This window comes from Arvicanthis niloticus, chromosome 4 (assembly GCF_011762505.2).
Source record: "Arvicanthis niloticus isolate mArvNil1 chromosome 4, mArvNil1.pat.X, whole genome shotgun sequence".
NCBI classification, from domain to species: domain Eukaryota; kingdom Metazoa; phylum Chordata; class Mammalia; order Rodentia; family Muridae; genus Arvicanthis; species Arvicanthis niloticus.
Window position 1 is genome coordinate 21,621,465 of NC_047661.1, and position 24,328 is coordinate 21,645,792.

Below are 24,328 nucleotides of genomic sequence, written 5' to 3' on the forward strand. Positions count from 1 at the left end.
TACCACAAACTAACTGGTTCCGCCATGTAGCTTTCTGTGAATGGTGAAACACTTAAGATCTAGTTTCTTAGAAAATTTCAGCTACTCAATAGAGTACTATGAGTAGTCACCATACTACAATCCAGATCACCACAACTTCTCCACCCTATCACACTGTCCTGTGGACACCATCTCCTCCCTTCACCGCCCCTCTTGTCCAGCCTTGGCAAACAGCATGTTAGTATCAACAGTTATAGTTGTTTTATCATTCATTTGGACTCTACCAAAGTAAGGTAACACAGTGTTTGTCTTTCTGCACCCAGCTCACTCCACATAACATAATACCTTCTCTGTTGACCTGTGCTATTGCAAATATCACAAGTTTCATGTTTAAGGCTAAGTGATGTAGCATTGTGTGTGCATATGTATAAACCCCACTCTTTTTCCTCATGCATTTTCCAATGGATACTTAGTAAGTCACCTACTCTTGAAATTCCACTATCTAATTTGTATCATGAAGCCTCCCCTAAGACCAAAAGCCATGATGCCCTCTCTCTCCTGTCTGCATTCTGAATCAATACTTTTCATGCACAACTTTTACATTTTTAACCATCCTTTAACTATTGAATATAACATCATTGAAGACAAGAGTTGTGGTACACATGTCTTTTATGCTCCTCATGACAGCCAGGGCAGCAATGGACACAGAGCCATACCCAGTTACACACTGAGCAGAATGCAGCATGCACATTTACACACAGTTACTGTAGCACAGATGCCCAGTCCTCAGTATTGGCATACCAAGATGGAACACTCCAAAGACCACATCAAATAAATTGCCTCGATGAGATATGTGTACCATCTCTGCCACAGTGGTAGCAACCATATTGATTACAAAAAGAAGCTGGAAAGAGACCTGGGTAATTATTTAGTTGCAATAAATTCCATACTGTTCTGATCCAGTGGGCTACAAGCATCACATCTAAATTCTATACATCATTCCTATGAGAGAGCCACAATCTCTGGCTAAGATTCCAGGTTGGGTCTGATGACAGAAAAACCTGACAGATCAAAAAGTCTTCCTTCACTCTCATTTCATGGACTTGAATACATTCAAACCATTGAAATATGAACTAGACTGAAACACAGACTTTGCTTTTACACACGCACACGAACACATGCACATACACACAATCGGTCACACTAAAAATAACAACCAGAAAACAGAACACTTTAACCAAGTACACCCACCAGCTGAACAGTATACTTTATCAATGTTTTATCAACTCCAATCCAGAAAGGGTTTTAGTCTCTCTTCCTGTTCCCCAAAATATCTTCTACCTAGTTCTTAACATCTTCCACAAAACTGAATTTATTCAAAGAAACTTAAATTAAAGGCTATTCTTATAGTGTCTGCAAATCCTGTGCAAAAATAACCTACGTTTCCCTTCAGCATTGTCAGTCACTGTAACTGCTGCAACTAAAAAGTTGGGAGTTTGTTCCTTTGTTATTATGTTGTTGTTTGGTTTTTACTGAAGAAGAACAGCCTGACTTACAGCTCTTCCACCCAGCAATCATGTACTGCCTGGGCCCTGTACCTACTCAAGACCACATCCACATGACAGAAAGGACAGATCATAAACTCCAACTGTTTACCTTCTTCATAAACTTGTTTTATGGCGCTGAGTTCTTCAGGTGTTCTTGAAGCAATGATTTCAGTCAGCACTTTCTCATCTGTCCCAGCTCCCTGTTAGAAGGTTTGTTTTTAACAGAGAAAACATGTCAATAAGATAAAAAAGAAAAGAGAAGAAAGCTACTTCCCTGGATGTTATCCAAATTATATGATCATAAAAATATCCAAGACAACATAGATCTCTTCATATACTTGTTCTATTATGAGAGCTTAAAAATTCAGCAGTCTAATTCTGTCTTTCTTTTGTCTGTTTTCTTTTCTAATTTGTCTTTCTTTTTTTATTTTGCCTAATGAAAAATGTAGTTGACTTTTCTAAGTCCATCAAACATACCATTATAATTGAGGCTTTAATTCTGTCCCCTAAAAGCCCAAACATGAAGTTTTGTGTCCAGAGTGGCACTAGAGGGCGCTAACCAAAACCTTTTAGGTCCTTGGGGGATGTCTTTAAAGAAGGTGGTGGCCCACCACTGACTCTTCTCTGTGCCCGGCTTCCTGTCTAGCTACAGGCTCCAAAGCCTTGGGGCCAGTTATTTATGAGCATGAGCCAAATAAACCTTTATGCTTAAAGAGATCATCAAAGACGGGTACCAGCATAGAAACATGGCTAACAAACAGAGACCACTTGCTAGAACACTTTTTCTGTGTTTCTGAAAAATAATTGTAGCTGGTTCCTTTCTGTGCTTGTAAAAGTCATGTCTACACTGCTACATCACAACATATAACTAGAAATATGGCTAAAACTTAGTGTGGTCTGGCTAAGATAGCGTAGGTTCTATTTCTGCTTCTTTGCAAAAACTCAAGCACTAAAACACCTAAGTCCATCCCTATGGGAAGATCTCTGCCGCTAATAGTTCTTGAGATGTATTCTGTTAAAAGGCCGTTTCCTCAGGGTCCAAAATCCCATTTACTACAAACTGCAGTTGCAGAACAGCATAGAGACTCAGCAAGTGCAGACTCTTGACTGGGTGATTCCCATTTTTCCGTGGTGTGATCACAACTCCTGAGCTGCTTATTTCGTCTGCCCGTTCAGAACCAACCTACTAAGGACAAGCCATTCCATGTCACTGTTCCAGCAAATGTTTCAACACAGTCAACTTCCACCTTTTCTATCTCAAAAACTAAACCATTTCATCTGTAACATTTTCAAGGCCTAGAGATATAAAATAAAGATATAAAAATCCAGCGCACTAAAATTTTACAGACAGTATTTTTGACTACAGAGAAAGAGTAAGCTTGATCCCACTTTCCTTCCTACTGACTCCACTGTTTTGTCTGAGCAGCCTTCGCCAAAATGAGTCAAATAAAACACAGGGACAAAGCGAGCACGCAGTGGCGCACGGCTTTGGCGCCCACTGCCGCCAAAGGGCGGACTGTGCCCGACTTTCCGAGTTCAAATCCCGCTCCCCTGTGACTCTCAGCGAGACTCATGGGGGGATGGGGGGGGGAAGAGACACGGGACAATTACCAAAATAAAGCAGCATGATTTAGGACAGAAACTCCTTTATCCCCTTGTCACATCCCTTTACCTTAAGAGCATGCTTCAGCTCGTAGGCATCGTAGAGCCTTGAGGGCTTCATCATAGCCACAATTAACTTCTCAAACTTTCCAGTCAGTTCAGACTTCAGGTCATCCAGAAGATCCTACCTCAGAAGACATAAACTTAGTGACCACAGTCTTCCCAAACAGAAATGAATACCCTTTGCTCTAGTCAATTCTGTATGTTGCTTCTCTGAGTATTAGAGAAGATATCTGTGCTAAACAAAGCCCTAAGGAATGTGCCCTAAACCTCAAACACTGATATCTATCTACCAAGGTATTTAAAGATGTTCCCATTAGCTTTGCGCACCAAAATCTTTACAAGGCAGGCTATTAGGTGTGGTAACATATGCCTGCAATTCCAGTATATGAAAGACTGCAGAAGGAGGCCAGCTTGGTAACATGTGACAGGATAAAACCCAGGGTCTCCTCATGCCAGGAAAAGACCTACATTCTCAGCCCTTTATAAATGTTCAGGCAGCTGTCCAGGCTAACCTTAAACTCACTCTGTACCCCAGATAGGATTTATTCCTCTTCCTCCCCTTCTCCTTCTTCCTCTTCTTTCCCCTCTTCTTCTACCCTCCTTCCATCCCTCCTTCCTCCTTCTTCTTCCTCTTTTTTTTTTTTTTTTTTTTTTGAGATGGGGTCTCTGTATTATGTACCTCTGGCTGTCCTGGAACTCACTATGTAAATCAAGCTGACCTTAAACTCACAGAGACCCACGTGCCTCTCTGCCTCCTGAATACTGGAATTAAAAGCATGACCTACCACACCTGGCCTCTGGGTAGGATCTGAACATGTGGTCTCATCTCAACCTCTGAAATATCTAAAATTACAGGCCTGCAACACTATGTTCAACTTTATATAGTAAGATTCTACCTCAAAATCCCAAGCCCCACTCATCCACCCACCTCCCCACAAAGTTTAACTAGAAATGTCTCTCTGTGGCAGAGCACCTGGGCCACGTAAAGCATATATTCAGCACATATATTTTTCCCAGCATCCTTGCAGAAGTATCCTTATAAAAGTCCCCCCCCCCCCAAAGGCTTGGTTGTATCTCACTGGCAGAGCACTGTGTCACAGTTTACAGGGCTTTTGGTCAAACCCCCACCACCAAAATGAAAAAAGATAAAAAAGAAAGAGAGAAATTTTCTCAAAACTCACAAATATATTTTTAAGAGCAAGATTTATTTTATAATATCTAAATAATCTCTTAATCTCTTCTCTTTTACTATCCAATTCTCATATATAATATTAACATTCTAATAATAGTTGACAATCACTGTTATGCTTTTGACTGGCTAAGTGGCACCTTTAACGTGGTAATGTTTGAAAATTTATGAAAAGGAACAGTGTTTCCTTCCCCAGCATGCCAGGCGGCAGGATTGGGATTGGATATCTTCCAATGGGCTGCACTGCACTCTGCGGAGAGCACCTGGTCGTGAGGTCTAGCCCCAGCAACACTAGGGGACACTTTCTGCTCTCATACCGCATTTGTTTCTCAGTAAAATAACAAATGTAAACTGTCAGAATAACAAGACTACATTATGGTGTGTCACATATGCTCTCAGTAAGATTGCAATCTTTACTATAAATTATTAATCAAGAAATCAAATAATTTAAATAATTGCAGTATAGCTATATACCTAAAAAAAATAGCTAATGGAGGCAGACAGGAAAGACGAGGAGCAGTTATCAACATGGGACCACTGACACCTTGACACCAACCCCCAAAAGCATCATGCAAGGAAAAACAACTGTGTGCGGCTAAGTTTTTCATTATCTTCTAAATGATGTGGTTTGACTTTTTTTTTTGGTACAGCGCATGTACTTTTATTGCAATTGCTGACTGTTTAATAGTCCAGGGATGGTTTAAAGTGGTTGGAGACAGGTGAGCAACTTGAATGAGAGCACCGTGCTATTCTTGAGGACATCTGAGGAGCGCAGTATCCTTGAGGTAGAGAGGAAGGGTCCCAAAACATTCCTGCACATACTCAGGGCCTGTTTTATTTCTCAAACTCTTTTAGAACTCATAGCTGGACTCGCTCCCTCTCGGATGAGCTCTTACCCTGCCAAACAGAGTCTTAAACTCCTGAGCAATTTCCTGGCGCTGAGCATTGCTCCGAGATGTCAACAGGGTCAGGATGCTGTCCTCATCGGTGCCTGAAATGGATGGTTAGCAATGAAAGCTTGCCTCCCACACGCCTATTTTCTAAACAATCTTTCTAATTATCCCAGAAGTTACTCTGTGCTCCTAATACCCTCTATGAAAATACATAGCACAGCATATACAAAATGAAATATAAAATTAAGAATATATAAACTATTATATTTCATATACATATGAAAAGATACATACATGAAAAAACATATAACTATATATAAACATATATATAACCCATATATGTAAAACATATATATACAAACCTATATATGTAAAACATGTATATGTAATACTTTGTACAATATATTACAAAGTATTATATAGAATATATGATAGATTATATATAATACACACACACACACACACACACACACACACACACACCTTCTATTCTCAATTGGACTTAAAGTAAGTGGACAAACACTCCCGAAGTTGTAAAACCTTGGCATGCCTGCCTTTCACGTATAGTTACAGTTACCCCAATAATGGCTATTCACAAAGCATAACATGCTGGTTATTGCAGGAGATTAAGAAAAGAAAAACCATAGTCTCTGGCCTCAAGTTATAGATATTTAACATAGAAAACATTAGAACAGACTCGCAAGTGCCTTAGGGAAAATCCAAGTGTTACACGGTCAAAGGAAGGTCTTCCGGTTAACAAGGGTAGAAAGGAATTTGGGGAAAGGAGACACCCAACAGTGTCTTGAAAGGCAGTCATATAGAGAAATACAGAGCTTGCATGCACAGCAGACACCCAGGCCTGGTTAGATCAGGGATACCAAACAGTAATGTGAGATTAGTCTGTTAAAAGGGGGCCTGGGGATGCCGTAGGCAACCCCCTTCAAGGCTCAGGTGTGGGAGTCTGAGAGTAGATAAGACAGTTACACAGGAGAACCCTCAAGAGGCTGGCAACTGGTTAGAAAGACACCAGTGGGAGCAGGGGGAGGTGGTCTGTAAGAGCTTCTTAAGCAGAAGTGAACACTGGATGGGCAGAGCCACAGAGCTAGCAGCTTGCCTCATGCTGTGTGCAGGCTGGACAGGTGACCCCCACAGTACAGAGCTGATGATACTTGCAAATCAATTCTAGAGAATAAATCTTCAGGATGGTCTAAGATATTCCTTCATTATCTGAATGTATTTGTCCCTGACCCCCCCCCCCCATCCCATTATTTGGCTTTTTAGAATTAAAAGGTTTATGTTACCCAAGCCTTTCATGGCCTTCCGAAGAACTTCTGCATCAGCCCTGCCATCAAATCCAGGGAAGTCAGTCACGGTGCCTCTAAGAGCCTGAGACAGGAAGGACAATATTATTCACCCCGTGACCAATATCTGACCTTGCCCACTGCTGTGCTTGGTCTCAATGTAAATTTGCCATCTGATAAGATCTGTGACCCACGGAAAGGGGAAGCAACTGCTTCAGGAAAAGTGACAAGACTAGCCAAGGAGAGAAGACACCAAGACCCACTGACAGTAACATTGTCAGGGGGCAGCTCCCCCCTCCTCCTCACTGTGATCCCACCCAACCAAAGCTGACATGCCTGCAGGCTTCATTGACTTATGAAGATAAGTCTGTCTCCATTCCATCTTGAAGCACATCGAGCGTGTATTAAAATGTGAAGCCCCACCCTAAGCACTCAGTTGCAAAACCAGCTCTTGATTTCCACGGCCCTCATACTGAGTCCAGGTCCTGTGGATCTAGTGGTCCTGATTCAGCAGTTTCTGAAAATATTTGGTAATGTGTGTGGCAAGTACCTTGAAAGATACTCTAAGCTCCCATGATTCCTACAGCAGGAAAGTGACAGGCACATAAGTAACCGAGTGCAGAAGAGCAGGCAGGTGCACACACTCATCAGGACTGCACATATGAACACACACACATACTCAACACACACACACACTCACACACTCACACATGCACACTCACACGCACACACACACACACACACACTCACACATGCACACGCACACACACACACACACACACACACACACACTCACACACACACACACTCACACATGCACACACACACGCACACACACTCATACACACACACACACACACACATGAAATACACTTGAGAGGGAAAGCGCAGAAGTGGGAAGAGAAGAAACTGAGGTGGGGGGAGGATACCCCAAGACTTAAAAGTTGCCTGTAAAGTGGCCAAGATCATAAAATGGACAACTGCAGAGTTGCAGCGTGTCACCTCTCAGCACACATAAAAGCACACAAACCTAAGATGACCTATTACTCCAGGCAAAGTGCTGCAGTGGAACGAAAAAAGCATTACATTGGATAGACAAATCAACACAGGAAAATTCTACAAATGCCACACGAATAAATAGTAAAGGTCTGATCATGCAGGCAGTGGGGCCAGGAACAGCGTTGCCTCTGCTCAGCACTGACTGACAGTGGTGGGACAGAGGAACAGGCTCTCTGAGAGCGGAAACCAGCAGGAATGGGAGTCGGAGCTGATGGTGCTGGTTTGGAATTTAGACCTGGACAGTCCATAGCAGGCGCTTGGGGAAAGGGGCAGGCTGCAGTGACAAGGTCATACAGGTGACAGCAATGCTGTTGGAGGGAGCCAGCACACCAAGTCACATTGAAAAGGTGGGAAGAAGTGGGTGGAAGGAAGGAAAGAGGGGTGATTACGATCAGAATGACAACAGCTACCTGCTGCAACACTGGCCCAGGTGCTGTGTGGGTGCCCTGTGGGTGTCTCAGTGAGACTTGACAAATGACACCAGCTTAACAGTTTAGCAAATCCTTCATGAGCAACTAAGTAGGAGTTAAGACTTGACTCAAGCCAAGGACCTCTGGCTCCTTAATCATGGGGCGATGAACTGCCTGCCACAGAAGAAGACAGGGAGAAAGAGGCTCCCAGAATGTCCTACTTAGGGTCACTACTGCTGTGGTGGAACACCATGACCAAAGCAACTTGGGAAGGAAAGTGTTTAGTTCACGCACAGCTCCATACAACCGTTTATCATCGTAAGCAAGAGGGGCAGGAACTCAAGCAGGGCGGGAACCTGGAGGTAGGAGCTGATGCAGGCAGCCATAGAGGGGTGCTGCTCACCAGCCACTGCTTCCCCTGGCTTGCTCAGTTTGCTTTAACTCAGGACCGCCAGCCCAGAGATGAGACCAGCTACAATGGGCTGGGCCCTTCCTTCCCCATCCATCACTAGTTAAGAAAATGTCCTACCAGCTTGCCCACAGCCCATATTAATGGAGGCATTTTCTTAACTGGGGTTCCCTGCTCTCAGATGACTTTCCTTGTAGCAAGTTGACATAAAACTATCCAGCACACAGAAGAGAGGGATGGAGGGGACAGAACACAGGGCTGCCCAGAGATGGGACAGGAGGGTGCGGCAGATGTGTCCCTGTGGTAGACAAACTATGCTGCAAGACACTGAGATGGTTTGCCTCCTCGGGGAAATCACATCTCACAAACAACAGATTGTAAATGCACTTTAAAAGGAAATATTGATCTGATCTGTGAGTTAGGAAGAAACTGCAGACAGAGCTAAATGTGGGCAAGATTAAACAAAAAAACAGAAGTCATTTGTCTCAAAACATACATCTGATCCTAGGGACTGAAGGAAACTGACAGGTGTAAGGAAAGAAAACATCCTTAAAGGTTTCAGCTAGAAGAAATAACTTCCAGCCACATACTTAAGAACTTTCTAGAGATTGAGACACAGTTGTGCTATATTCCGTACGGGGCTAGCGAGGCCACGTGGCAGTACTAGATCAGACATGAGTCATATGTGTGAGTAATGTGGACAGAACCCGAGTCAGGGCTCTGCCTGCCCCTTGCTACCAACACAAAATGCAATCTGATTCTGAGTGACTCATTGGGAGGCCCCCATTTCCTGAAATCCCCATAGTCTACCAAAAGAAGCCTCATCCATAGCAGGTTCTGGTCCCTCAAGCAGCCTCAGCTTAGCAGGTTCTGGTTCCTCAGATAGTCTCAGCTTATCCTCTTTGAGAGATGTAATTTCATCTCTCACCAAAAAAAAAAAAAAAAAAAAAAAAAAAATTATGATACTTGGATACACAACATCTGTTCACAATATAAAATTCACTTTTTAACTCTTATCTAGTCTTTAGCTTGAAAATTGTGTTGCCTGGAAAGGTGGGGAGACAGGAAAACAGAGTTCTGCACCCCCTCCCAGTGAAACAGGAAGGTCTGGCTGGATGAACAAACTAAAGGCCCACTAATACTTCCTGTGATAAGGCAACCAACTGATGAGGAACAAGACATCCTTATCACTGAATTAAGATGAGGCAAAGGCAAGCAGTGAGTCTCTGTGAGTCCGAGGCCAGCCTGGTCTACAGAGTGAGGTAGTTCTAGGATAGCCAGGGCTATGTAGAGAAAATCTGTCTTGAAAATAAAACAACAGCAAAAATAAAAAGAGAGGAAGGGAGGGAGGGAGAGAGGAAGGGAGGGAGGGAGGGAGGAAGGGAGGGAGGGAGGGAGGGAGGGAGGGAGGTAAGGAGGGAGGGAGGGAGGTAAGGAGGGAGGGAGGAAAGGAGAAGAAAAGGAAAAGATATTGGATGGTCAAGAACAGCTGGCAAAGTGAGCCTGACACATTTGAGCATCACAAAAGGAAATAAACACAGGGAAAAGGTTAGACTCTTTAACAGGACCCAGAGGTGCAACACATCTAGGTCAGACACATCTAGGTCACACACATCTAGGTCACACACATCTAGGTCAGCCCTGACCCCAATCCTTCTCTGACCCTGTTCAAGCTAGAGTAATCAGAGAGGAAGAAGCCTCCATTGAGGAAATGCCTCCATGAGATCCAGCTGTAAGGCACTTTCTCAATTAGTGATCAAGGGGGGAGGGCCTAGCTCATGGTGGGTGGTGCCATCCCTAGGCTGGCATCCAGAGTTCTATACAAAAGGAGGCAAAGTAAGCCATCAGAAGCAAGCCAGTAAGCACTGTCCTTCAATGGCCTTCAATGGCCTCTGCATCAGCTCCTGCCTCCAGAATGCTGCTCTGTCTGCATTCCTGCCCTAACTTCCCTCAATAATCAACAGATTGGAAGTGTAAGCTAAATAAACCCTTTTCTCCCCATCTTGCTGTTTGGTCATGGTGTTTCATCACAGCAATAGAAACCCTAAGACAATGACTTAAATTCTGTTAGTCGGGCTTTTGGGGCATGCCTATAATCCTAGCTACTCAGGAGTCTGAGCAGGAGGAACAACAGTTCAAAGAAACAGAGTGACTTCAAGGACAGCCCAGGCCTCAAAAAACTACAAAGAAAACGGCTGCTGATGCAGCTCAGTAGCAGGGCATTTGACTATTGTCTGTGAGGCCTAGTTCTGTCCCCAGTGCCAGTCTCCCACACACCCCCACACACACCTTTGGTATGTATTTCTTTGCTGTTGTATGGTTTGATTTTAACCTTCCCTGCAGGTGCAGAATGTCTTCCATTGGCAAACATCAGTCAATGAAAGACACCCGGTGTACTCTTAGAAGCTGCCCCAGTTAAGGGAGGTGTCTCCACTGCTGATGTGTACAAGAGCTTCAACCCCCCAGGAGCTCTCCAGGTAGGGGACCGCCCACTGCTTCACCGAACTGTCCTGAGGGCCATTCTGTAAACCCTACTTGGAAAGCAGCCAACCCATCCATTTGCAAGATGATCAGAAACCAACCAGGTTTATAGAAGAGTCAACAGATTCGAGGCTTTATTTCCTCGTATATTTCAGAAGTACAAATTTAATGACTATGACTTCAACTATGCTAAGGTAGAAACTTTTCAAGGCTGTTTAGTTACAAAGAGAGATACATAATCAGCTGATACATAATATCAGCTGAGACGTGGGAAGACTTGGGGAGTGTGAGTACCTTGCTGTCCAGTGGGAAGTGCAGCCTAGCCACTCTTCAAAAATTCTGTATGTGGGTGTTTGACCGTTTGTACGCATGTGCACCACACAAGTGCCTAGTGCCCACAGACACCAGAGCAGGGCATCAGATTCCTTTGACTCAGGGCTACCTACAGATGGTTATAAGTAGTTATGGATGCTGGTAAGTAAACCTGGATCCTCAGCAAGAGCAAGTACCCTTAACCATCTCTCCAGGCCCCAGTAAAGCTTTTTTTGTTTTTGATTTATGTGTATGCATGTGGACCTATGTGAGCCTATGTGCACCAGAGTATGGGAACCCACAGAGGCCACAATTAGACATTTGATTCCCTGGAATTAGAGTGACAGGTAGTTGTGAACTGCCTGCCTAATGTGGGTGCTAATAACCTTAATATTTGATAAGAACCAAAATTCAATAAATCCAGTTGTCTCATCTGTCCAAACCTAAACTCCATCCTGGCCTGCACCTAGCCCCTCATGAGCCGCCTCCTCAGTCACGTATCAAAATGGACCCCTTCTCCCATAGGTCCCTCCTATCTAGGCCCAACTGTGCCCTACATGGTGACTAATACCTGTATTCTTAGGACTCTGGAGGCTGATACAGGAGGATTGTTGTAAACTCAAGGCAAGCCTGTGCCTGAGTGAGATCTTATCTAAAAAAAATAAAATAATAAAAATAAAGTCTTTGTCACTGCCTAGTTTAGTTCTCTGGTGGTGGGGCACTACCTGGGATTACTGGAACAAGTTCCCAAGTGATCAGTTTCCCTTCTAACTCCAACAAGGCTATCCCCCTTCTACAACCCCTAGAAATGTAGCCACCATGCTAGCAACAGAACACTCTGTTTTAAACACAAGCCTGGTCTGGGCATACTCACCTTTAATGGCCCAAGAAGGGTTCTCTCCACCACCTAGAAAACAATTCCTATTACTTGGCTCTGCCTATCTCCCTGGTATCCCTTTCCTAGTCAGGGAAACTTTCACCTCCCTTACTATGGTCACTCTGGCAGTACTACCTCCAGTTTCATCTGGCCAGATTCTCAGCCTCGCCCTAAGCATTTGCACTTGTTTACGATGCTTCCCCTCCTTTATCCTACTCAAAGAGTGCCAGCAAAGCCACTTCAAAGTAGAGTAACTCCTATTTCCAAAATGTATCCCAAGTACTAGCCGATGCATCTGAAGGGCTTGGCAATGCATCCATTCTAGCAGCAACTCTTAGTCATGGCTCCATTATAGTTTCCAGTCTCACAGACCCAGGATGGAGCGGGAAAGCAAATACCCAAACAGTCAGTGTTCACACACAAATGGGAAGTAAGGACAATGGAAACAAGCATCCCAAGAAATGAAGGCAACTGCAGTACACATTCCTTCCAACCGATGGCTTGCATGTTTGCATACTGTGTGAGCCACTAACAGGAGGAAAGGATGGATCCAAAACATTTGAAGCAAAGGCCTTAGAAACACTAATTCTAACTCAACTAATACATTTGTGCAATTGTAGAATAGTAGACAGTTATGCAACTAAGGTGTGTTTCAGAAATGGATCTACAATTAGAAATATGTTTTCTGTTTTGAACTCTGAAGTCATCATAAGAAGAAAGTCACAGTCCACACATCTCTAGGTCACCACTTAAGCACCAGAAGAGGTCCTCCAAGGAGCCTGGGTAAGCGATAAGGAAACCAGGCCTTGCTGGTGCCAGTGAAGGGTTCAGTGGCTTGCAAAGCAGCCAAGTTGCTTTCTCAGAACCCACATGAAGCCAGAGTTAAAGGGATCAGGATTTGTACCATACTGAGCGGGGGCAGCAGAGGCCCTGGGTAACAGGCAACCTTGACCCAGGATCCCACAATGAGCAACAGAGATAATCAACCTCCCAGAGATGGAAGTCAATGTCCAGAGATTCCTCTGCAATGAGCTCAGAGAAAATGTTCTTGTTTACTCTGATCCTGCCAGCTCTGCAAAGGACCTTGGTAAATTACTGTTATGAGTGCCCGTAATTCTAAACCAACTCCCAAATTTTCCAACCAACTCTTAAACAGTTTAAATACACATCACAGAGGTAACTGCTACTCTTGGAGTTTTTACTGAACATTTATACAGCCCAATTTTTGCCTTCATGATATTCCTACTGTAGTGAATATATTAACTCTTTAAGAACAGCAAAACCAGCTGGGTGCATGCCTTTGATCCCAGAACTTGGAAGGCAGAAGCAGGTGGATCTCAGTGAGGTTGAGGCCAGCCTGGTCTACAGAGTGAGTTCCAGGACAGCCAAGGCTACACAGAGAAACAGTCTCAAAAAGCATCCCCCCCCCAACTCAAAAAAAGAAAAAAATAGCAGCAAAACTAATAAAATTAAATTCAGATTGCTCAAAATTAAATTCTTAAAATTTGATTACCTTTAAACTGAATTAAAATTTATGAAATGGTTCATTTGTCTACGAAATACAGACAACTTTTTTCCAACCCCCCCCCCACCAAAAGCCCATGAGCTTTTAAGTATTTAGAGTAAATTGAAATACCTATTAATTTGGCTGTGTCTAGACAGTGAAATGAAAAACTAACAACGCTGTTATATGGAGCTGTGAGTGAAATAAACCCTTTCCTCCCAAGTTGCTTTGTTATCATGGTGTTTTATCACAGCAGTAGTGACCCTAACTAGGACAAGTTGGTACCAGGATGGTGGGGTACTGCTGTGGCAGACCTGAGCATGTTGTTTTGAGGGGAGGATTACAGATGAATTTTAAAACTTTGGGCTAGGAAAAAAAATCACTGAGGCTGGAAAGATGGCTCAGCGGATAAGAGCACTGGCTGCTTTTCCAGAAGTCCTGAGTTCAACTCCCAGCAACCACAACCATCTGTAATGGGATCTGATGCCCTCTTCTGGAGGGCACGAAGACAGTGTAATCATCTACATAAGATAAATATACACATACATAAACACCCACTGAGTGTGCAAAGCTTGGTGAGCTCTTCTCGGGGAGCTTGGGAGATAAGAATGTTGGATGCAGTGCAGACAATGAAGGCTGGGGTTGTCAAATTTCACAGGGAAGCAAAGACTCTACCAGTCCATCTGAGTTAAGAATCTGTGGTTCTGACAGACTGGGGACGAAGACTCACTCAGTTGTGATTAAGAAGAGACCAGCATCACTGAGGGCAAGTCTTCTAGGAAGTGTTTTTCCAGGGTTAGAACACAAAAGCTGTGCTCCAGAGGTGGCCAAGGTTGTATCGTATGCTGGCAGCAGAACGTGGTAATGTAATTCAGCCAAGTGGTACTGGTTTTAAAGGCTTGGCACTGTGCCAGGCCGGAGTCCCGAGGGAGCTCAGGAAAGGCGACTGGTGAAGTATAGCCCAGTAACAGCAGAAGATCCCAGCATTTCTGGAGATGCCAGGACAATGGGAAGACCATCAAGAACAGCAGCAGCAGTGGAGTGGAACCAGCCAGAGCCTAGAAGACAAGCTGCGTGTGGTGCTGAGGGCAGAGTTGGAGAAGGGACCCAGGCCCTGTGGAGGAGTCTAGAAGATCCTGAGTGGATCCCAGACATTGGACATCAAATTACTTACACTTTTGGAATTTGGTTTTGGTTCTTTCAGATTGTGACTATGCCCTGGTTCTTCCTTCTTGAAGTAAGAAAGTATTTAACTTATTTTTTTTTATTTTTACAGGGTCCTACAATTGAGAGAATTTTAACTTTTAAAGAGATTTTACAATTTTGCAGACTCTGGCTTTTTATAGAGACTGAGTATGTTTAAGGAGAATGAATTTTGTTTGAATTTTTAAAGGCCATGAAACTCTTAGAATTTGTAATGCGTATAATGTTGATAATTATGTGTGAGCTTGCGGAAGAGCAAGAAAGGAAATGTGGCTTAACAGTGGTGTGTGTGTGTGTGTGTGTGTATGTCAGTCTGACAAGGGGTCAGTTGTGCTGGCTAATCTTATGTCAATTTGACACATGCTAGAGTTATCTGCAATTGATAAAATGCCTCCATAAGATCTGGCTGGAAGGCATTTTCTTAATTAGTGTTGATGGATAGGACCTGGACCTTTGTGGGTGAGATCATCCCTGGGCAGGTGGTCCTGGGTAGTAGAAGAAATCACAGTAAGTGTCTTTTTAGTCAGGGTTTCTATTCCTGCACAAACATCATGACCAAGAAGCAAGTTGGGGAGGAAAGGGTTCATTCAGCTTACACTTCCACATTGCTGCTCATCACCAAAGGAAGTCAGGACTGGAACTCACACAGGTCAGGAACCTGGAGGCAGGAGCTGCTGCAGAGGCCATGGAGGAGTGCTGCTTACTGGACAGCTTCCCCTGGCTTGCTCAGCCTGCTTTCTTATAGAACCCAGGACTACCAGCCCAGGGATGGCACCACCCACAATGGGCCCTCCCCCTTGATCACTAATTGAGAAAATTACAGCTGGATCTCATGGAGGCATTTCCTCAACTGAAGCTCCTTTCTCTGTGATAACTTCAGCTTGTGTCAAGTTGACACAAAACCAACCAGTCCAGTAAGCCATGGGGAATGAGGAAGCCAGTGCATGGCACCCCTCCATGGCCTCTGGATCAGCTCCTGCCTTCAGGTTCTTACCCTGCGTGAGTTCCTGCCCTCACTGCTTCTGATGATGAGCTATGATATAAAATGTAAGTGAAATACCCCACCCCAGGAGGCTTTTGGTCACGGTATTTCATCACAGCAATAGTAACCATAACTAAGATAATTGCATAACATCTAAGAAATTTTAAAAAAAAAGCTTCAGAACTCAATTTTTAAAATCTAACCCAAAATATGATAAGTCTAACTAAAGAAACTTTACTAAGATGTAAAGAAAAAAATTACATTTATATAAGAAGTTGGATATAGGAAAAAAAGAATTGGATATAAAAAGAAAAATATAAAATGATTCGTGCATGTTTTACTATATAGAGATAATCCAGGCGTCTTTAACAGCTTTGTTAATGCTTAAAAAGTAAGTCGAATTAGTTTGCACTCAAATTCACTATGATGGAAAATGTACTAATCCAATAATCATAGTCATTTGTTACACAGCTGCCTTGTTATGCTAAAATAGCAGAGGCATTATGATTTAAAATCATATAATTCATTCAAATTAATATTTTCAAGCATACATTTAAAAATAGCTACTGCCTACTAACGGTTTATAGGTATGTTTATAGATATCATAGAAAATAAAGTTAACCACTATGTTTTATTTGAGAAAGCTATCATTAAAATATTTTCTTTATCACACAGCCAATCTGTCGATGCTAACGGACCAGGATTAGGACTGAGAAACGATCAGATCTCACAGTGTTAGTCTATGGATTCTTATGGTTCTGTATATTTTGGCAAACGTGATGCTATGAAGTCACATGGCTCTCGGTATGATCCTTTGCCACAGTGTTATTCCCTACTCTGGCAGGACTGAGGGAAAGTTTTATTGAAAAAGAAAATACACTGGTAAGCCAACCAAGCTGCATTGAGTTGTTACAGTCATGACCACATGATGAGTCCACCAGGCTCCAATGGACTGTTACAGTTGTGACCACACAGGCAGCCCTAGTTTAACTTGATGGGTCACATAAACGATAAAAAGAGACATGAATGTGGGGAAGGGACCTGCAGCCAGGAGGCAAGGGTGGAGGGCTGGGAGGGAGATACAAAAAAGGAGTAAGAGTAATCAGAGTGTATTATATGCATTCATGAAATTATGAAAGAAATTTAATCATAGAAATATGTAACTGAAAAACATGTATTTGTCAGATATATATATATATATATATATATATATATATATATATATATCTGAGGGTCCAAGGTATCTACTTTTTTCTTTTGTTGGGTATTTTTCTTTTCTTGTTATTTACTTATTTATTTATTTAACATCCCAACCACAGTTTCCCTACCCTCTTCCTCCTCCTGCCCACCTGCTCCTCCTCCCTTTCTCTTTAGAAAAGGGCAGGCCTCCCATGGTTACCCACCAGCCTCAGCATATCAAGTTGCAGTAAGACTAGGCACATCTTCTCCTATTACCTGTCAGCCCAGTTAGGGAAAAGGATCCCAAAGGCAGGCTATAAGAGTCAGAGAGGCTCCTACTGTTAGGGAGTCCCACATGAAGACCAAGTTACACAGCTGTTATATATGTGCAGATGGCTTGGGGGATCTCTGAGACAGGCTAGAAACCTAGATCTGTGGGAACTCCCAGGAATCTATGAGGGTGACCCTAGCTAAGACTCCTAGCAGTGGGGAATATGGGGCCTGAACTAACCATCTCCTGTAACCAGGCAAAACTTCCACTGGAGGGATTGGGACACCCATCCAGCCACGAAACCTTCAACGTACAATTTGCCCTGCCTACAAGATGTGCAGGGGTAAAGATGGAGCAGAAATTTTGAGGAAATGGCCAACCAACTGGCCCAGCTTGAAATCCATGCCATGAGAGAGAGCCAACCCCTGACACTATTCATGATAGTCTGCTATATTTGCAGACAGGAGCCTAGCATGACTGTCCTCCGAGAGGCTTCACCCAGCAACTGATGGAAACTGATGTAGAAACCCACAGACAAACTGGGGAATCCTGTGGAACTAGGTGCAACTTGGGGAATCTTGCAGAAGAAAGGGAGGGAAGATTGTAGGTGAGGGACACTATGAGAAAACCCACAGAATCAGCTAACCTGGGCCCATGTGAGTACACAGAGATTGAACCACACAGAAAGCATAGACCATCCATGGGACTGACCTAGGTCTTTTGTTTTTTTCAAGACATGTTTTCTCTGTGGTGTAGCCCTGGCTGTCCTGGAACTTGCTGCCTCTGTCTCCTGAGTGCTGGACATAAAGGAGTGTGCCACCACCTATCTCAACCAATTATTTCTAGCTAAATTCTTAGCAAGACAGTCATAGTCATGTTCTGCCTAACATCTGCCTCTGTATTTTTGTACTTGTATAAATGGTGCAGTTCCAACAAGTAAAGTAAATTATTAATATAGATACCTAATCAAAGTTCATAAATATGAAGAATTGCTGTAGTGGGAAACTATTTCAATAAGCAAGAGACATTAGTATTTAGACAATGCATTTTTAATTACTGAAGCACACACCTCTGAGATAGAAATCTGATACCATTCATCTCCAAATGTCATGGAATGGAAGTCTCTGGTTCCTATTTCCTTGGGTCAACAAAAGAAACTCTGTGAAACCTAAACAAAGCTCCAGTTTTTTTAGATGCCACCTGAATCCAAAGGGGGCATTAGACAGCAAAATGCCATTATAGCCAGACTTGGGAGTGCACATCTGTAATCCCAACACTTGGGAGGGTGAGGCAAGAGGATCAAAGTTCAAAGTCATCCTCAGCTACATATTGAGTTCAAAGCCAGGCTGAGCTCTTTGAGACCTGGTCCCCAAAACCACTAGGGAGAGGGAGGGACAGCACTTATAAAATGGGGATGGACATTCTGCATCACCAAATGCAAGATACAAAACACTATCCTAATCTGAGATATTTTAACCAAACGGTTTACTTTTGTGCTTTCCAAAGATTACTGACAAAGCTGCAGAAAAGCTTAGCATGCTACAGTGTTTCCAATACTATCTTGGATAAAGAGTGGATATAATGGGAAATAACTGATTGTGAAACTGCAAGCTGGCTGCAGTGGCACACATTTGTCATCTCTGTACTTGGGAGGCTGAGGCAAGGGGATCTCAGAGAAAGAGGAAGCCTACCCTTCCAAACCAGCCTGGGCTACACATCAGGACCTTGTCAAAACCAAAACACTGGAGATATCCTGGGAAATTTACAAGATATTTGAGAGTAAGTCAAATGGGCAAGGATGGAGGGGATTGTTCTGTGAGGCTTGCTAATCACCATGTCTATTACCACACCAACATATGAAGATATATACTCCTCAGAGGAGTAGGGCTAATCCCACCAAAAAAAATGCACTGTATTGCTGAAGAACCTAAACCCAAGGTCCCCTTGAGGTAATATGAGGGAACTACCTATGTGCAAATCCAGAAGAATGGCAACACTGTAACACTATAAACTTAATAGCTAGAGTTACCAAATCATCTTAATCCCTCCACGGACTCTTGGGAAGAGCCATGAAAGTTTATCCAATGGTACTAAAGTAACCTAGCTAGTGAACTGGTGAGAGAGGGAGGGAGAGAAGGAGGGGAGGGGGACGGGGATGGGGAGGAGTGGGAGAGAGGGAGGAGGAGGGAGAGGAGTAGGGAGGGAGAAAGGGAGAGAGAGGGAGAGAGAGGGAGGGGAGAGAGAAAAAAAAAGAAGGAGGGAGGGGGAGAGAGATTGTGTGTGTGTGTGTGTGTGTGTGTGTGTGTGTGTGTGTGTGTGTGTTCAGGCACACTGAGTAGGCTGAAACACTAATTTAAAAGATTGTCCAGACTCTCAACAGGCCAGTTAGATTGGCAAGATGTGTGAAATTAGTTTCGTTCGGGGTGAAAAGCTTTGTTGTTTTGTTGTTGAGACAGTCTGTTAAAGCCAAGGCCCTTGAGGACCAAAGATGACCTTTAACTCCCGATCCTCCTGCGTCTATCTCCCAAGACGTGGGACTCCAGGTATAACCACCCTGCCTCAGGGCGGAATATTTTAGGTATGATAACTTATTCACATGACCAACTTTGAAAATTTACTACATAAGCTGGGCGGTGGTAGCAAAGACCTTTAGTTCCGGCACTCAGTAGAGTGCTGGCACTCGGCATTCTGTGAGTTCGAGGACAACCAAGGCAACACAGAGGAACCCTGACTTGGAAAACAAAACAAAACAAAAACTAACTTTTCTTTGCTACACTCTTGACAAATATTAGATCTTTTAAAACAATAACAACAACAAAAACCTATTAGGTAATCAACTTATGAAAGAGTCCCAAGGCAAAATTCAATTCAGAACTCGTTTTGCGAGTTCATTACTTTGGAAACCCAGCTTTTTGGTTCAGTGCCTTTAACAGAAAAAAGAAAGAAAGAAAAACGACAATCGGTTCCTTTTACATAAATTGTGCCTTGCGCTGGAAAAAGCTCCCCTGAAGCACCATGGAAATCGCCCACGCACACCCAGTATTCAAACACAGGAAACTGCGGGAAAAATAAAAAAAAATAAGGGAAGCAGAAAGGGCGTTCTCCTCACATGACCAAGAGAACTGTTCCTGCTCCGGATCTAATTTTGGCAACTCTGATTTGGGGCGGCCCGATTCACATGCACCGGGGAGAAACACCGGCTGGTTCCAGACACTCCGGGGCGAGGGAGGAAACAGGACAGCGCACACGGAGTGGGACACCCAAGAGGTCACAGAGAGGACACAGAACAGGACAAAGATGGAAAATCGAAGACCAAGAGACTCCGAAGGCAGCTGCCTTCAGAGAGGGTCCCGATCACACAGCTTACTTACCATGATGCCGTCAGTTAGGGGTGGGCTGGGGCTGCAAGGAGAGGGAAAAAGAGAGAGAGAGAGACGGTCACTGAAGCTCTGATCCCCGACCCAAAAGGGCCCTGCGCCCTCCGTAGAGGAGTCGCTCCCGGGACTACGGGCCACTCACCAGACCGTAGAGCGCAGGCTGCGGGTGAGAACAGGACAGATGCACACTCCGAGAGACAGGGCAGTACTCTCTGCAGCTCCGTGCAACGGATACGCCCTGGCCAACCCAGCCTAGAGCGACCTGGCCCCGCCCTGCCACGCCCCTGCCAAGATCATACACCCACCAGGGCCCCGCCCCCAACGCCGCTGCACTATAAGCCCCGCCTTGTCTCAGACGCCCGCTACAACCCTGACTACCACACTTTCCTGGCGGGACTAGGTCCTCAGACAAGGCCACGCCCCTACTACTGTCACCTCCCTAACTTAAATCCCAGCCCAGACCAGATCAGGGCACGCCCTGCCACGTCCTAGTCTCCAAACTCCTGCGCCTGCGTGGGGCGCGGCTGTTCCACGCCTACTCTCCACTGTGCTGGAGGCGCTGCAGGCCAAGGGGTCTGGGTGTGCCTGGGCAGCTGAGGATTGTCACACGGGGTAGTAAGGATCTTACCTAGATTGCTTTCCAAGTGTTTCGTGCTAGAGTTTGCTTCTGGATGTCCGTGTAGCAGATGGACAGCCCTTTTATGTAGAGTGCCTGGCTGTGTCAAAGCCTCAGAGTGGAAGGAAACAGTTTGATTTCCAAACTCAGCCTGTAACTTGAAAGACCCCAGGTGCCCAGGTGCAAGGTGACTAAGGTGGAGGCCCCCGCGAGGCTTACTAAATTTGCAAAAGGGTGCGGATGTTCTAGAAGGCAGTGTCAGGATCAGGTCTTTGAGCGGAAGAAGCCAAGGGGGGGGCGGGGGGGAGGGGGTTGGGAAGGGGGGGCGTGCCACATGCTTAGTCTGGCAGTGACTAGGTAGATTGATGGTTTTCTGAGGGAAGCCTGCCAACTTTCCCAGAGTGTACTCTTGCCCCATTACTTTTCCTGCTCATGCGCTCTGTGGAATCCCTTCTCCAGGGACCTAGCCACTCTCATAGCCTCAGACATTCCAGCACCTACCTTTTCCTAGACTACTTTGGTTTTTGTTTTGTTTTGTTTTGTTTTGTTTCCTACACTAAGGGATCCTCCCACTTGACCCTTCAAGTACTGTTCCCACTTCGATGCACCTATTTCCCGGCCCCTCCCCGCATTCCTTTAAGACCCACGTCTCTCTCAGTAGCTCATACTTGTCTACTTTCTTTCTAATAGCATCTCCTTCAATCTGACCTAAGGTTTTTTTGTTTTTTTTTTTTTTTTCCTCACCCACATCTACTCAACTCCGTTTCCTCCTTCTCTGGAGTTAGGATCGCAGAAGTATGTTTAACAATGCTGTAGAAAAACCATGCCTTACAGCTGGCTGGCAGTGAGTAGTGATCCACCCTGCAGCCCAGTAGTAACATAAATTATTAGACGCAGACCCTTGATCTTCCCCAGCAAAGGTTTTGTTGACATCCTATTACAATTAGCTTATTCACCTGGACCCCAGCCATCATTCTGGAGGAGCAAGCTGTCTTCCTGTATCAATCTGAGGTCTATGTGGAAAGGCAGACTCGTGGATGAGAGGGCAAAGAATCACTATCCCAAAGGAGGCTTTCAGAAGATTTTCCGACTAGAAGAAAGTCTGGTTAAACGCAATTGAGTGTGCTGAGCATCTAGGAAAACATGCATAAAAAGGCCTACCTTAATATTCTAAATATAGCACACATACAAACACAGAGGACAGGGCACACTGTAAAAGAATGCATGAGACGCTGTAACGTGGTTTCTTACAGGCAACAGAATTTTATTCCTTAGCTTTCTGGAAGCTGGAAAATTCAAGATCAAAGGTCTGCACATTCAGAGTGGTGAGGGTCCGCTTCCTCAGAGAACCTCAAAGCATCACATGGCGCAGGATGTTCATGGGCCCTCTGGAGCCTCCTTTATCAGAGCATTAATCTCAATCACAAAGTGAAATGTCCATAATTTAATGCTTTTTAAAGGTAATCCTATGACCTTGGAAGCTGGGTTTTCAACATATCAATCTGGGAGCGAGTCATCAGATGACATCTTCAGAATGTTGTCTGGAGCCACCGCACTAACAGCTGTGTATGTGTTGTCCCAGAACTTAAAAGCTGAGACTCTGGAGATTCATAAAATTAGATGCCCTTCCACTAGTTTTATTCAAAACATTTGTATTTATTTTTTTTTTTAAATCAATCAGCTTCCCAACAGGAGACTAGACTGTGGATCTTAGATAAATAATTACAATATGTCATAGGACTCTTTCAGAAAGAATGTTTTTGGTCTTTAAAGGGCTAGCCAGGCCTAAGGGTGGAGGCCTGTTGACATAGCTGCTTAGGAATCTAAGGCAGAGAAATGAAACTTTCAGTCAGTTTGGTCTACAGGAGTTCAAAGCCAGCCTGGGGAATTGAGTGGGATTCTGTCTTAAGATCCAAAGTAAAGTTAACAATGGGAGTGTAGCTCCGTAGCACAGTGCTTTCCTGGTGTTGATCCATGGCGCTGCCATAAACAAACAAAAAGCAAGCAATGAAAATGTGTAAGAGGCTCTCCAAAATACACAGGAAAGGACAGGTAGCCTGTGTCTTATTTCTGCTGGGCCGTGAGCCCCTCCCACAGCCCAGGCATCTATGGTGGTCACTCTAGCATGGCTGTGACTGACTATCTGTAAGAAGTGACTTAACAAAAGGACAACTGCTCTTGGCTTACAGCTTTAGGGGGTCTGTTTCATGGTTGCTTGGACCACACTCCTGGATAGACTGTCATCTCGGCAGGAGTGTGTGGTGAAGGAACTTCTTCACCTCATGATGGACAGGGCAGAGTGGGGAAGCAGACCAGATGTAGTCTTCAAGGTTGCATGCACCCAGTGAGGCCCCCATCTCCTCAAGTTTCAGTAATCTCCCAAAAATGGCACCACCACCTGAGAACTATTAAACACAGAAGCCTACAGGAGACATTTCATATTTAAATCACAGGAGTACATCAGTGGGCGAATGCAGTATAAAATGGGCTTTGGGTTTATTGTTTTTCAACAAATGCTACCACTTACCACAAAATCCTAGTATTCAGAATTATTAAGAGAAATCAAAATAAACCTTGAGAGAATTGTCCTAGACAAATAGACGTATTCTCAGACAGACTCTGAATTCTGGAGAAGACCCATTCCTGATTCAATTAAAATTGTGTCTTGTGATCTTATTAGTATATGACCTTGGATGGTGATTTGATTTTTCCTTGTTTGGGGTGCTGGCTAGAATTACAGGAGCTGCCTTGTTCAATTCCTGAAATAACAGAACAACTGATTTCAATTCCTCATGCCTCTTTCTCCTTCCAAAAACTGTTGCCACCAAACCGAACCCTCATTTCTCATGTCGATGATTCAGTCCCTACCCATCCCACTCAGAAGTGAAAATACATCTCTCTAAACCATTCACAGCTCCACAGCTGTGAGCCTAGCTATCAGCTACCACATGCCCCCACCCCATTTCAGACTTATTTCAGACTCCAGTCCTAACATTAGCATCTCCCTCTCACTGTTCATTCATTCATAAATTTATTTATGCCTTGCCGTTGACACTGAGAGCACAGGGGTGGGA

The 24,328-nt window shown here is 44.1% G+C and overlaps 1 protein-coding gene across 1 annotated transcript in view; it reads right to left on the bottom strand.

The window, feature by feature from the left end:
* Anxa5 (annexin A5) overlaps nt 1–21,149 on the bottom strand; it is a 31,486-nt gene extending 10,337 nt beyond the window's left edge. Inside the window, exons 1-6 of the mRNA XM_034500267.1 lie at nt 20,781–21,149; nt 20,633–20,663; nt 6,575–6,659; nt 5,277–5,371; nt 3,199–3,312; nt 1,636–1,726 (exon numbers count right to left, since the gene is read on the bottom strand). Coding sequence (XP_034356158.1) covers nt 1,636–1,726; nt 3,199–3,312; nt 5,277–5,371; nt 6,575–6,659; nt 20,633–20,635 — 388 coding nt within the window. The 5' untranslated portion in view covers nt 20,636–20,663; nt 20,781–21,149. The remainder of the gene's footprint in view (nt 1–1,635; nt 1,727–3,198; nt 3,313–5,276; nt 5,372–6,574; nt 6,660–20,632; nt 20,664–20,780) is intronic.
* Nucleotides 21,150–24,328: the final 3,179 nt, after the last annotated feature.